The sequence below is a fragment of the Olea europaea genome, chromosome 4 (genome assembly GCF_002742605.1).
Source record: "Olea europaea var. sylvestris chromosome 4, O_europaea_v1, whole genome shotgun sequence".
Lineage (NCBI taxonomy): Eukaryota > Viridiplantae > Streptophyta > Magnoliopsida > Lamiales > Oleaceae > Olea > Olea europaea.
Window position 1 is genome coordinate 14,150,644 of NC_036240.1, and position 16,358 is coordinate 14,167,001.

Consider the following 16,358-nt stretch of genomic DNA (forward strand, 5'->3'; position numbering starts at 1 on the left):
TTGGTACGTTGAAGTTCCTCGATAGATAAGTTTACAAATATAAGTTAATTTTCATCATTACAAAAATTAAACATTAAAGTTCTATGATGTCAAGATATTCATAATTACATATAAATCAGCACTCCTAAACAAAAATATCTCATTTTTTAAGAGAAAATGCAACTGAAACTCTATGGTAGAATGAGTTGGTCTTGATTTTTAGTTTACATTTCTCCAGTTAGAATCAAAATGGTTTTTTTAAGTCAATTTCCAATTTGTTAGTCGAACTAGCCAGATCATGCCAGTTTTCGTAAGGCTTGTCAAAACTTATCGAGATGATGTGAAAAAGAAAGTTTTCATAATATATAACTTGACGACTAATATAAATGCTATTCTTATTAAAGTGTAAAACGTGAACAATTTCCTCAATTATTAATGGCTGCCACCCTTGGAACCTCAACTGGAAAATCATTAATCTCTTCCATCCATGGGTTCTTCTCCTTAGCCGGATCAATGGTCCTCAATGCACGCCACACTGCACTGTTACATTTAAACCCTGATCCAAATGCAATTTGCCAAGTTCTATCCCCTCTTCGAATCCTCCCCTTGGCCTCTGAATACGCCAATTCATACCACAATGAACTGCTAGAAGTATTCCCAAATCTGTGAAGTGTCATTCTTGATGGCTCCATATGCCACTCGGAAAGTTCCAGATTCTTCTCCAGTTCATCCAACACGGCTCTTCCTCCTGCATGAATGCAGAAGTGCTCGATCGCGAGCTTAAAATCCGGGACATAAGGACGAATTTTCATTTTCAATACCTTACTGGCGACTAAGGTTACAAAAAATAATAACTGTTCCGACACCGGAAGGACTAATGGTCCTAGGGTTGTAATATTTGTTTTTAAGGACTCTCCAGCAACTGCCATTAAGTCTTTAGACAATGACACTCCGATTTTCTTTATATCATCTTCTTCTTGCAATACGCAGCCATAGCTTTTTTCATTGGCTCCTTTGTGTGTACGGACAGTGTGGATTAAATGATATTTTGAATGTCGACGATCAGACGACTTGTTGGACAAGAGGATGGCAGCACCACCCATCCTGAATAAGCAATTTGTGACGAGCATTGGTCGATTGTTGCCAATATACCAATTCAGTGTCATGTTCTCCATGGTCACTACCAATGCATAGGAGTTGGGATGCACCTGGTACATTACATACATAGAGAATACCATTAATAGTATTGAAATTATAGGTGTAGGGGCCGCACCCGTGTCATTAACACCGGTGTAGGGGCAGCACCCGTGTCATTAAATTATAGGTTCAATTAAATATTAGGATTTATAACTCATTTATTAAGACCTATGACATGCTGACACCTGATTGGTATTGATTTGTCTATTGTACTGTTTAGCGTGCATATATAAAACATGCCATTAAGCAATTTGACAAACCTGTAAAAGTTGTTTGGCAAGATCAATAGAGATCAATCCAGCACTGCATCCCATTCCACCAAGATTATAGCTCAGAATATTGCACCGAAGCTTGTAATGATTCACTACCATAGCAGAAAGTGATGGTGTTGGACTGAACAAACTGCAATTCACCACAAGAATCCCAATATCCTCAGCCTTCACTGCTGTCTTAGAAAAAAGATCATCGATTGCACCAAACATTACCATTTCAGCCTCCTTTATCGCTTCAGATATACACAGATTCAAAGGCATGCGGAAAAGGGATTCCGAAATATATGACTTCTGTCCTATTCCTGATCTTTCCAAGATTTTCTTCTGAAAACTCAAATTTTCTTTGGTAAAAATATCGGCCTGTCTTGATGTCTCCATGAAAAATTCTTTACTGCACATAAGTTCTGGTTTAGGCTTGAAACACGCAAAATCCATCAAGTAGACCTTCCTCGGTCTTGTAATGAAATAAAATATGCCCAACAAAACCATTAGAACAGAACATACAACAATGGTGACAAGATTGAATTTCAGCTGCTTCCATTGAAGGAACAAATCCTTCGGAGAAATGATCCAGAGTGGAAGAAATATCAAGAGATATATAGCATGTGAGAATAAGTAATGGTAACCAAGTTTCACATATTTGAGCATAACATAAAGAAGAGAAATGGGAAGATTAGCCTCAACCCCAATTTTTCCTGTTTTGGAATTCGTCTGCTCATTCCCCATTGCTTATCATAGATTTTAAACAAAACCCATAATTCGAAATACCCTCTATAGCTTAAACACCAAAGAACTTTGATGAAAAAATGAATCTGACGGGGGATTATTGCTAAAAAATGAAAAATCTGGAAGCTAACGGAGTGTAAACTATAAGGCGGATACAATATTTTTGCTTCAAAAAGAAGATTTTTGAATGTATAATTTGTAGAATCTTGCAAGTAATCAGGAAGAGAAAACAAGGTTTTTTGCAGATGTAGAATGAAGAGTTGTAAGGGAATTTATAGAAACTTAAGAAATGAAATGTGTATGGGGGTGGGAGCACAACTACCCCCAACGAACTTTTAATTGTAATCCCGCCATAGAATTGAATTTGCCTGACGTTTAAATTTGTTAGATATTTAGCCCAACATTTGACCAACTAATTTCTATTTTGCCACTCTATAGAGGCTGAGAGACGACACGCCCATGGCAATGTTGCATTCGGACCTCCCTCTTGAAATCACAAGAGACAAGTCGACGACCCTTACTGCCATAAAATAAGAACTTTTATTAGCTATACAAATTATAGTAATAAGAAAATTTATTACTATGTGGTCTGTTGCATCATAATGACCGTTTATTTGCCTGATCAAATGAAGAGAACTACCACAGATTCAGACCATAGTGACCATTTTTCTCTAACGGAGATTTGGACGATGCGGCCTGAAAGTCATTATGGTGCAATTTTTGCAATATTTGGAATGGCGGTGTCAAAAATAGAAGATTTGGACCCGCTACATATTTTTGAAAGTTTTAAGACCCCAACTGCAATTATCTATAAGAATTAGGGGAAATGACAAGAAAGGAAATTTAAAAATTAGGCAATATTAGTTGCATGTATTATATTCACTGTGATGTTTCTTGGAGACTGCAACTCTCAATATCAATAATATGATTTCTATAGTTTTTGTTTATGCAATGGTTTAGTAAATCACTTAAGGATAAAACTAGTTGGACACGCCCCTATCCAACGCAAACAACCCCCAGTAGAGGGTTGCCACGTCGACCCCTGTTTGGACAGGGGCTTGTCCGTATAACAGCCCCATCACTTAATACTGACATTTACATTGTCAATTAGATGTCAAAGATTTCCATGAACTTTGTTCATCATTATTGATTAGAGTAGTGATTTATGGTGCATGTCTAAAATGATCGAGGTGTCACCAAAAGAATTGAAGAGGTATATTTCACCTTACTCTAAGATGGAATTCAGTTCATTGAATTGTACTCTTGCAATTTGGATCGAATACATATTGGGTCAAATGTCTAATGAAAGGCTCTTGTTATGCACATACTGTGCATCTAGTATTTAGTACAAGAAAAATTAACATGATTTTTTTTTTCATTTTCCTTAATTTTACTCACTGTTGTACAAGTCCAATTTATCGAAGAAATTGTTAATAATAAAAATGTATCAAGGGAGGGCAAAAAAAGAGAAAAAGCATAAACATTTAGCCCTAATCGAATTTAATTCTCTATATATATATATATATATATATATATACACACACACCAACTTAGACTTTTGACTGACAAATATTAGACCAACTTATTTCTTCCCATAGTACTAGAATACATTCAAATGTCTTAAATATATTGAATGTAATATTGTGTGTATATGTTTATATCCAACTGTCCATATTCCAATAGGTGTTTTATTGATTTCCTGATTCAAACAATAAGTACCTGCCAACTTCTAACAATCACCTACCAAATAGCATCCCCTGATACCCTTTCTCCCACGAAGTTTCCGCCTTAAGCCATGGGCGGAGGTACTCCCGAGCCCATATAAAAAATTAAGAAGAAAGTGTAGAGTTTTGACCCAAATGTTAGCGTTAGCCCAGCTCTAGTTTGTATCTCAACCCAATTCTAATGTTCAATTATTTAAATTGTATAAAAGACATTAATTATTAATTACTTTTTCATGAAATTCATAAAATGTGAATATTTTATTGTCAAATTAGATATTCTACTTAATGTATGTTTGACTAAAATTTACTTATAATTATTAAGTAAATTTTATTATAGAATATTTGTATTGATTAGATCTAAAAGTAAATTACTTATTTTAATAGTTAGAGACACTACATATTTTTCAAAATTTTAAGGTAATTATTATTTTTTGTTTCTACATATGTTTTTATTTATTATTTATTCATATTTATTAAAAAAATTATTTATTTTGACCATAAAATAGATATTATGATCAAAATAAAAAACTTTAAATAGATTTGATATTGGCAATAAAAAGAATATTTGTTAAAATTTATTTATTTATGAAGTAATCTACATACGAGTATATTCTTGAAATCAAGCAGAAAATGGATGTGAATTAAATTTAATTTCTTTAACCCTCAAAATTCTTAGTTTATTTTTCTTACTTTGATTGAGATTCTTCACTCACTTTGAAATGTAGTGATATAAAAGATCGATGAAAACACCAAATAATATTTTGAGACAATAACATATGGATTATAGTGATATATTATTGATTGCATGTTTCAATCCAATTTCAATTGTTTTGAAAGATTGGTTGTAAAAATTACTAGAAGAGTACTTATTAAGTATTTTTTTTTTTAATTTTCATCATTGGATATTTATTTTTGCTTATTTCTATCATGATTCAGTTAGTTTATATTTTTTTAGGTAAGCATTTGTTAAAAAAATACAAAGATTTAGTGAAATATATTAATATGAGACATCTAAACTTTTTTTATTTCACTGAGTTTTCGTATACTTTTTGTTGTGAATGTCATGAGAATAGCCTCCGAAACTCGATTATTTTTGAAAAATAAAAAATAAATTTGAGCACATCCTGGCTCCGCTTGAGCAGAAAGAATTGTTGAGCTCAAATCGGTTTGTCAATTATTTATAAAAATCTAATTAATATTTGAAAGTGTTACAAAATCGGAACTGTTAACTCAAATAAAAATTGGGGAATCAATCAATAAAATGGTAGGTCTAAACCAAAAACTTAAACATAGTTCAAATACCTAAGAATTTGTCGGTTCAGTCTCAAAACCAGCGAGCTCGCAATCAAAAATACCAAAATTTTGTTTTTATTTATTTCTTTATCCTTTACCAATGATTTAATTTTTATTTGACCATGTTATCTTTAACCTTTTACCTTTGCGAAGAAAATATGACGGCAAAGACCATCAGGAGATGGCAAAAAGTCTCAAGTTTGCGAAAGTAGAAAATCCAAAGCTAAATCCACGAAGAGAATCTGGTTCAAACAACGTAGAACCTATAAGTTTTTTATGAACATAGCAATAAAATTTAGGTATTAAAAACCTGTGATAGGTTACCTAAAAAGAGACGAAAAGATCACCGGATGAATAGATTTATTGCATTTGATAGACTTGTAGGTGAATTAAATCTCATGACAAAAAGTACAACCAATGCTATCACCGTGAAAGTAGAAAAGTAGAAAGTCTAATCAACTCTTCGTATTCTACTCCTTTATATGAAGAATATGAAGATCGGCCTATGAGATCATATGAGTTAGACGATGATGCAAACATCTATCGTTCTCGAAAGAGATCAAGGAGGTTCCAATTTTGAACAATTTCATCCACCCTATTGTAGAGAAGTATAGTCAAATGTCAAGGTTTCCATTAATACTAGACGAACCTACAAAGAGATTGTGCCGTAAATTAATATTAGACTCAATCAAGAGCTTGTTGCGATTAAAGCGGGTGTTTTTAGGAGGCCTTCGCTAGAAGTCGGCCATGGCAATTACTGGCCATGAGGCTTAGTGACATGAGACAGGAAGAAGAGAAGCCCCTTAAGAACTATTTTGCACGTTTTAGTACTAAACTTATAGCTTGTGAAACCATATCTGAAGAGAAGGCTATGGATGCCTTATGGAATGATTTATTGATATAGACTCCTTTTCTAGCGAGATGTTTGCAACAAAAATTCGGCCAATAATATAAAATGGGATCCAAATAGACGATACGATTGATAATAGAAAAAGATAGAGAAGCTCACAAGTGAAAACTCAAAGATAAAGGGAAAATCTCGACATACACACATAGGTTGCCAAATCAATTGTATCTTTGCTTTGACAAAAACAAAGAAAATGGTACATACAATTTCTCCAGCTCCTTAGTAAATTATTAGCGAAGCACATCATCCATCCCTTAAAATTTCAAAGCCAAAGTTTTGTAAAATTCACCGCACCAAGGACCATGATATAGATGAATACTTTGAAGTACTTAAAATGGCAAAGTTGCAAAGCTAGCATGGATGGACGCATGAAGACCCTGAGAATCGAAAGCCTCCTTATTCGGGTATAAGATGGCAAGGTCGAGGAGCGAGGCCAAGATATATAGGACCATCACATGCACTAGCCAATGTCCCAAATCTCCAACCTCTAGTAAAAGAGATAAAGATCATAATTGGAGGCCCCTGTGTCAGTGGGAAGACAATGAACGCAAAGAGAAGTTATGCTCAAGCCACTAAAAAAATTATTTTGGAGAACTTTTGAATTTGAGTTAATCGTAAAACCGTATTCTTTTCAATTATATTTAATGATGATGATAATGATGAGCACAGAGTATTATATGCTTATTGTGACTCATTAGCAATGCTACTCATAGCTTGTGATGGCCTCAACTGTATGTTGGTAGAAAATGACAGTTCTGTGAATATACTATTTGGAAGTGCATTCGACCAAATGTAGGTTGATCATCCTAGGTGCATATGGATGACCCCTTATATGGTTTTACTGGTGACAATTTGGCCCCACGAGGACAAATTACTCTGACAATTGAATTAGATGATGAACCAATGATGTTCAATGGATAGATGCACTTCTTTAGAATAGATAGCAAGTCTACTTACAAAAGGATCCTAGGAAGGTTCACCCTAAATTTAAAGTAGTAACATTCATTTACCATCTTTACATGAAGTTTCAAACATCGCAAGGAGTGGCCAACATCAAGGAAAACCAGCTAGCTATGAGCGAGTGTTATCTTAGTATATATTGATAAAAAGTATAACTGAAAATTTGATAAAAGTATTGAATCCAAGAAATGTGGTTGAAAGTGAATTTAGGCCTTTGTTTGGTCACTATTTTCTAAAATTCATTTTTTCACTCATTGTCAATTTGTCGAACTCAAAATTTTCATCAACATTTTATTCATACATTTATAATTATCGACCTTTACTAAAAATTGATTTTTATCTAAATCGAATGGAACTTAAAGAAAAAATGAATATAAAATTGGAGCCAAATAAGTGTTAATTATTATCATTAACTTGTCATGTCTCCCTCAAGTCATACGCTATTTCCAAAATGTTTAATTTCGTTATAAATAATGAAGAAAATACCAAATAATTCAAATGCCAATTTATTGTGACAATAAGAGAGAAAAATTAAATGACACTATATTAAGTAATTGATCACAAACTCAAAAATAAAATAATTGGCAGAGGAATTGAGATTGCAATAAAATATAGAGAAAGAATATAATAATTTTGTGTTTCCAATTTATCTATCTTAGTTTAAAATATAATGAAGAGTTATATGTACACACACACATGAAAATGGTCCATAGTCGAATGAAAATTGCTTTCGAGTGCTAGGCAAGTGCCAGGTCACTGTCTTGGAAGTCGAGTGTCAGACGAGCATAATTGTGCCGAATAGTCCTCCCTAGTCCATATCTTGATCTCTTTGAGTCAACACAAATTTCAAATTCCAATTGGGCTTCCAAACGAAATTTAAATTAGAATTTGCCAAATAGATTTCGAATATGATTTCAAAAGTATTTCAGATAGAATCTCTCTTAATGTTGACCTTAATTAAAATTCTCAATCATCTTCATAATAGAATTCGGGTCACATCCTAATTCTAACAAACTCTATCTTGACATGAATTCCGCTACAATGAATAAATTTCAAAGAATTTACACCTGGAGACAAATTCCACTGTAAGGAATGAACTTTAACTCTTCAACTAAAAAATAAAAACAAAATTTCTAATTTGGAAATATTCTTCATCTCTACTACAAAACCTAAATAGGTTCAACCTAAAAAACATGAGTAACAAAATTTCAAGAACACCCTTAAACACCAAAATTGCTCAAATCACGGGCAGCAAAATCAAACGCAATTAACAGTCACCAAACAAAACTTAAACAAGCCATGTAAGAGAATCACCATGAAATGTTTCGATTGAAGGATCTTTGATAGAACCATCACCTTCAACCATGAACGAAACATAATTAACTAAATCAACATCTTTGTGCCTTTTGTGGAGGCATATTTTCAAAAATGGGTCTGTTTCTAGAAATTTAATACCATGATAGCGCTGGTAATAATGGCAAAGCAGAATTATCCATAATTTTCGAACTTGACTTAAACATATTCATCAAAGCAGACCCTAAACAAAACTCTGACGGTACTGAACCAGACTCACAATCTACCTAAGCTCCAAAATTAAGCTGAATGACCTTCAAAGATTCTGTAGCACCTTACAAGACATATAATTGGGACTTCTTCTTTCCCTCCAACACAGTACGAACACCTTTACAAACCTTCAAGACTTTATCTTCACCAATTAATTTACATTCTTTCAAGTCAATAGTAGTAAAAGAGAATATTTTTCTTCAAATCAGGATTATACCACACTGCAACAAGTGTTATAACACGTCCATCAATTAACTTAATTCTAACCATGCCTATACCAGCTATCCAACAATGTATATTACTATCGTTCATAAGAACACCTTTAAAAACTTCTTCATATGTTGTAAACGAATTCCAGTTATGTCATATATGAAAAGTGTAAGCTGTATCAAGAATCCAATCCTCTTTAGGTTTGGAATTGCCATCTAAATCACCAAAAGGTCTCCATCAATGGGAAACATTTCTCCAACACTGGCTTTACCCGAAGTATCTGATTGCTTTCTCTTCTAATTAGCTGCAACCAATTTTTTCTTTGTTCTACAACTTATAGAAATCCTTAACTAAGTGCCACTTCCTCTTACAATAATTACAAATTTTATTTGTCAAGTTAGACCTTAATTTGTCCATTCTAGAATCATCATCAACAATAAGGCCATCTCCATGTGGCTTAGTTCAAACTGGGTGCTTCATCTTCTCCTATGAAAAAAGAGTATCATAAATATTTTCAATGGTGAGTGTATCACGACTATATAGGATTGTGTTTATAAATGACATAAATAAAGCGGGTAACAAACACAAAAAAATAGAACTTTTTTCCCCTACAAATTATGTGGTATACTCAGATAGAGGGTTCTATATATATTGATGTGACATGACTGCTCAATTGATTGGGTCTATTTAATTAGATATCTCGTCTTGGACTTAGAATTCGATCCATTGACCCACTTGGTCCATTCACCTCTCTCTAGATATGTGAATCCATTTTACATAAGGTATTTTTTTTCTAACTCTAGCCAAATCCTATTATCCCGTCTCTTGCACTCATTTATCTTTTGTCCTACTGTTAACTAGACCATCGAAGTGCAAATGATCGTCAGACATATTTCTCGACTGACGGTCTTTGCCTCTTACCAGGGTATTCGAGTGTACAGGTGATGTCTAAGTGGATGAGAAGTGGTCAGAATTCTATTGGCATATTTTTTGGGGTCAAGGATTGGCGCCATCTGTGGGTAATTAGTACATTAATCATGTTCTGCCACATACAAAAAGATCACCAAAAAAAGATAATTTTATCGGGCAGTGTTCTACCAAAACAGCAAAGTCAGAAACTAAAGGTGAAAGAAAAAAGCTACTAGAAGCATCTGAAAATTTCTTTGGATAAAAGGATCTTTTTGGCGAAATATTGAAAAAACCAAGGTTGAAAAATCTGCCATGAAGATGGTTACTGCTAGCTAAGTTTTGAATAAACCTACCATGTAATGGGCAACTAGAAGCAAATCTACGAAAGAAGTTTCTTGGCTTCAAATGCAAATCCAATAACTAGAAGAAGAGAGAATTCAAGAAAGCCAAATCCTAAACTAAAAGTCTATCAATAAGTAAAAAACAATGGGCTGGAATTTTTAAATTTTGGAAGCTACGTTGAAATCACCACAACCTGAAAAAATAACGGGGATGAATAGTTGCGCCACCATGCCATACTTACAAGTTGCTGCAACTGTGTCTTAGACAACTAATTTTAGCAAGCAACATTAAATCATTATTTGGGGAAACTCACTGGTTAGCTATAAAGTGGATGATGAGATACTTGAAAAGCTCAATTGACTTGAGACTAAAGTTTAAAAGAAGTAATGAAGGCATAATTTTAAAGGGGTACACTGATTCAAATTTTGCTGGTGATCTTGATAAAAGAAGGTCAACATCCTCTTATATTTTTTACTTTGTGTAATGCTTGTATTAGTTGGAAATCTCAACTGCAAAAATTAGTTGCATTGTCCTCAACAGAGGCTGAGTATATCGCTGCATGTGATGCTGTGAAAGAGAGCATGTGGTTAAGAGGACTGTTAAATGAAATTGGTTTTGTAAATGAGTCTGTTAGCATTCATACTGATAATCAAAGTACAATTCATTTAAGTAAAAACCTTGTTTATCATGATAGGACAAAGCATGTTGATATAAAATTTCATTTTGTTAGGAATATGGTTGAAAAAGGGTTAATCAGTCTAATTAAAATTCCTACAGAATATAATCCATCTGATCTTGGAACAAAAAATTTTGACACTTAACAAATTTAAGAACTGTTTGAAAATTCTGAATATAACCTAAATCAAATTAGGTAACATTCTGTAACTCATTTGTTGAGAATAATACTAACTTAAATTTTTTTTTTCAGGTACTGTAGAGCTAAATGAAATCAAGAAATGTTTGAATCCACTAGTTGAAATAAAGAAATAGTTCAGCAAGGTGGAGAATGTTAAAAGGGTTGGGCTGCCTCACTATTTCCTAATTTGGGCCCCTTATTGAATTAAATAAAAGTGGGAGCCCAAACTTTAACATTACTCGCGTTTCTTTGGTCTCACGATTTATCTGCCTCCATGGTTGGGTGTGTGCCGTACACGTGGCACACTCCCAACCGTTAGATAACGGCGGTCCAACTGGTTGATATTTACTTGACTCTGGGTCGTTTGGCTTTCAATATACGTTTTTTGATTTTCTCTAGAACCTTCAGTCTTTCTCTCTGTGTGGGAGTTCTTTCGTCTCTCTTCTTTCACTGAAAATGTAATATGAAATCTGTGTGATTTTGAAAGTCCTTTATGCAAGGATTGTAAAGTTGAGCGATCTGTGTGATATTGTTGAAAGGAAATCTGTGTGAAATAGAGGCTAGAAAAAGATGAAGAAATCCCTGATTTCTTCGAACATTCTGTACTGATTCTTTGTGAAATTAGTGGAAACTCGAGTATATCTCTTGATTGAGGCTCAACGGGTGATTAGGTCCTTGGACTGAACATCCGGGCTCCATTTTGGAGCAAAAAATATCCTGTGTTCTTATTTTTTGGTTTACGCTATATTATCTCTGAAATAATTTTTTGATTCGAAAATAAATCATTAAACTTCAAGATTATATCAACTCTGGGACCAACAACCGTTGAATCAGCATGTGAACCACTGGCATCATAGTAGACCACAATACATAGATCTTGCTTTTGTCCATTGTATAAACATTAAATTTGGGATTTTGCCACTTTGGAAGAAAAATTGTAACAGATGCAATGACATAATCTCAGTTGACAACAAATGATTTGATGAAAAAGTTGACCGTGTTTAAAATAGTCCAATAATAGAATAACACGTGGTATTATGTTAAAAATTAGATCAACCATTATGTTATATCTGCTCTTAGGTCTTAATTGTTAAATTTTATATTGAGAAAGAGACTGATTGTGGCGTGCCTTTCAAATGGGGATAGATTGTCATTACAAGCCCTGCTTGCTTACCGGGGCCACATGGGCCCTGGTATAAGTGGTAAAGGCCCATGTGGCCCTGGTAAACAGGTTTTATCCTTGTCATTACGGCCTTTTGCAAACTTTTTGTAGGCATAGGTACTAGGTGTCCGTTGAATAAACAATACTTTTACTAGCTTTTTCTACCATTCAAATATCTCAACACATTGGGGCAGGTCAACCCATATATTAACTGGACCTTTTAATAGACCAGCCCAATGAATTAACAATTTCAAGAGACCTTTTTGGGTTTAAATTTCAGGTTATATAGTTTTGGGTAAGCAACTTTATTTTTCCTAGGCCAAGTGGATTTCTTTTTCTACCTGAAATGCTCGGGCCTTCTGGGTATTGGAATTAGCTAATGCAGGTCCAATTTGAACTTTTATGATTTCTTCTCGCATGGTTCTTCTTTTAGCCCTTGCACATTATGTTATTAATGTCGATTAATGCATAAAAGTTTAGTGGATTACCTCCAATTTCATCTTAGCCAATTTTGCTGCCAAAAATGCTAGTAAAAGGATCTTTCGCTCAGTGGCTCAACTCGAACATGCACATATATCTGATTATGTTGAAGTGTAAAATTATGGGAAATCGAAGATCTAGTTATGAAGCACTAGAACTATAATACTGATTGGATTGTGCACTTCAAACTTTTCTGGATTGCCACCAAAATATTATGATTCATTAGCAATTATCTTTGTTGGCTTCATTCAAATTTATTAAAAAGTGCATTTGGCAAAGTTAGTGGTCTTATTATTATTAGGTTATCTGAGCCTCCAGCAACAACTTTACTTACAAAATTGTCATCAGATTTGTTAACTTCAATATGCTAAGATTTTCCTTGTTGGGAACATATTGGGTTGAATAATGTGGTGTATTTGGATATTGGTTGGTGTGAATGTCGAAGCCCAATATTTTTTGGGATCTTCTTGTAGTTTTGGAGTGTTATTTACTTCCTGGTTCCTAGAAAGGAAGAGACGAAATCATAAAGAATTTTCCCTTGGAAAAGGAACATTTTTGTAGCCCCGACCAAACGTGTTTATTTTTTCAAAAGGAGCCTTTTCCTGACCTCATCTCTGAAGATGCTTCGCCACATAAGATGTTTATTCATCGCTCTTCAAGAAGCCTCGTTAGTGAAATGTTTATCCCTCGCTCTTCGAGATGATTCGTCAAGCAAGATTTTTATTCCTTACCGTTCGAGATGCCTCACCATGCGAGATGTTTATTCCTCATCTCCAAGATGCTTCTTCATGTGAGATGTTTATCGATCACTATTCGAGATGCCTCATTATGCAGGATGTTTATTCCCATGCCTTACTGATACTTATTCCTGGCTTCGCGAGATGCTTATCTTTGCCTCTCACTATCATCGAGCCTAATTGTAACCCTCGTTATTTCGAGACCAACTTATAAGACTCTGATAGTTTGAGAGCTATTCGAGATATATTTATTTTCTGTCTTGTCATATGCATATTCCTCACATTTCACTATCGTCGAACCTTGTTTTAAGACCTCGTCTATCCAAGGTGGCTTCTAAGTCTTTGATAGTTCGAGATAAGCCACCAGCTTGATATTTATTCCTCGCTTTGAGATGCATTGCCATGCAAGATGATTATGCTTATGCTTCCAGTTGAGGATTCTCACCATTTTCGAGCACATTTGTAAGAACTTATCCTTTTGAGGCCAGCTTATAAGACTTCAATAGCTCGAGAGGAACCACGAGCTTGATATTCATTCCTCGCTCTACGAGATGTCTTGAGTTGTTACATTATATATTCATAATATATTCAAGAGGGCTCATCATGCCTCTGCATCGGCTTTTCACAAACTATTTACATACTCAGAGCCGAGCTTCTACATTAGCTTTAACACAACTATATCTATCTTCAAAGAGCTCATCATACCTCTGCGTCGACTACATTATTGATGTTAATCTTTCAGAGCATTGTTTCTGCTTCTGCTATATCACATCTACTTATCTTCAGAGAGCTTATATTATCCCATACTAGATGAAACATCCAACATACAAAAAGCCCTTGGTATAGGTAAACCATCTACCATACAAGAATGTCATTTATCGCTTCGTAAATAGATGGAGGCCCACCTTAATACCTATGAAAAGGAAGCTTTCCATGGCTAGATTAAACACCATAAAGGAAGCCCTTGACATAGATGTAACACCTTCATGCAAGAATGTTACCTTATCACAGCTACTTATGTCCAAAGCGTAGCCTACATAACTTATGTTCAAAGCATCGACTCTATGTCAGCTTATCTAAACTTTTTACATCTAAAGCATCACATATGTATCAACTTATAGTAGTTTCTTATATTCAGAGTGCCTCTACATTAGTTGATTACATCTACTTATATACAGAGCATCTTCTCTGCATCAACTTATCACAATTGCTTATATATTCAGAGCATCACCTCTATATCAGCTTATCACAATTGCTTATATCCAAAGCATCGCTCTGCATCAGCTTATCTCAGCTATTTATATATGCAGAGCATCGCCTCTGCTATTCATTCAAAGCATCGTCTCTACTACTTATGTCCAAAGCCTCGCCTCTACTACTTATATGTCCAGACCGTCGCCTCTGCTGTTTATATCTAGAATCTCATATTTGCATCAGCTTCATGGCAGCTGCTTTTGTTTAGAGCATCGTCCTTATCTAAAAGTCCACACATTATATGAATATTCGTACATGGATCTGGGAGACTATTGTGAAACAAGTATCTTAGTATATTTACATTATTATGACTAGTATTTTCATTATATTATTGTTGCAATGTATATATGTCACATTAGTGCTCGCAGGTCATGACATTATTTTCACTACTAACAGTATGTATATCACGTAATCTACTTGATCGTCATGTTGGTTGCTTTAAATTAGCTATACTGTTATACTGAGCTATGTAAGCATTTGATAGGCTCTTTGCATGTTATTTTGGAAAAGTTTGATTTGCTATTATTCAATTTACTGTCATGAGTATTTTAAAAGTCAAATGAATCTCAATTTATTTTGTATGTGGATATATTATGTTATATTGCAGGTTGGTTTAGTTCATATTATAGAGGAGATACTATCGAAATTTGGACAAATTATATGCAACATCCTTCGAGGCAATCTGTAAGCCATCACTTACTCAATTCGCACAGATATTTTTTAGGCAGTTCATAAGTCCTGATACATTAGAGCAATTAAAATTCTCGAGGAACTTCATAAGTCCTCATATATTTGGGATCGATGTATATTTTCAAAGCAGTTCGCGTGCTCTCAATTATTGGAACTACTCATATTTTTGAAATAATCGGTAAGACCTCATCTATATGATAGCTTGTATTTCAAAGTTCGACCCGCACATGAATGTACAATTCAAACTTGGGAGACTATTGTTACACCTATAAATTAGTGGTATGCTCAAATGGATGAGATCTCATATATGCCAACATGGTATCAACTACTCAATTGATTGAGCCTATTTAATTAAACAATCTTGTCTTAGGCTTTGAATTCGATCCATTGACCAACTTGGCCCATTCATTTCTCTATATACACGTGTGAATCCATTTTCACGTAAGGTATACTTTCTAACTCTAGCCAAATCCCTTTATCTCTTCTCTTGCACTCATTTCTCTCATCCATTATTGACTTGACCATCGAAGTACAAATAGTCTTCAAAACTTTTGCTCGATTGGCAATCTTTGCATCCTAACAGAGTGTTCATATGTACAGGTAATGTCTACATGGAAGAGAGGTGGTCAAGATTTTGTTGGCACATATTTTGAGGTCAATAAAACTTTAATCTTCTTTATCATATTTTACCTTTAAATTTTCAAGATCAGCAACTATTTCTTTAAAAACAGCTAAGTAATCTTCAAGAGATGTAACTTCTGTCGTTCGATGAAAATAAAGGCCCTACTTCAAGCGTAATTTGCTAATGAAACTCTTCGTCATGTACTGTTGCTTCAATCTTAACCATAACGTAAAGACATAATTCTCTTTTAAAATGTCCCGAAGAATGTTATTCAAAAGATGAATATGAATTTTAGATAGGGCTTTTCGATCCCTCCATTGTTCATCCTTCTAATTTCAAGTCATAGGTATCTTCTCAAGTCCCAACAGTGCATCGTTCAAATCCATTTGAGTGAGTATTACTCGCATCTTTCTTGCCACAACAAAAGTCTTGTGTTACGATCTAAAAATAAAATTTCATACTTCATGGTTGTCAT

General features: G+C 34.2%; 1 protein-coding gene across 1 annotated transcript; it reads right to left on the bottom strand.

Moving 5' to 3' along the window:
* Positions 1 to 396: 396 nt before the first annotated feature.
* Positions 397 to 2,370, bottom strand: LOC111394090 (3-ketoacyl-CoA synthase 20-like). Its single transcript, XM_023019871.1, has 2 exons — positions 1,437 to 2,370; positions 397 to 1,187 (listed from the first exon to the last, which is right to left on the bottom strand). The coding sequence occupies exons 1-2, from the start codon at positions 2,172 to 2,174 to the stop codon at positions 405 to 407; spliced, it is 1,521 nt and encodes a 506-aa protein (XP_022875639.1). The 5' UTR covers positions 2,175 to 2,370; the 3' UTR covers positions 397 to 404.
* Positions 2,371 to 16,358: the final 13,988 nt, after the last annotated feature.

Excerpts from the sequence above, each read along its gene's own strand:
- LOC111394090 (XM_023019871.1), bottom strand. The coding sequence starts at position 2,174 with ATGGGGAATGAGCAGACGAATTCCAAAACAGGAAAAATTGGGGTTGAG. Across the intron at positions 1,188-1,436 it reads TTGCCAAACAACTTTTACAG|GTGCATCCCAACTCCTATGC; the intron begins GTTTGTCAAATT and ends GTAATGTACCAG.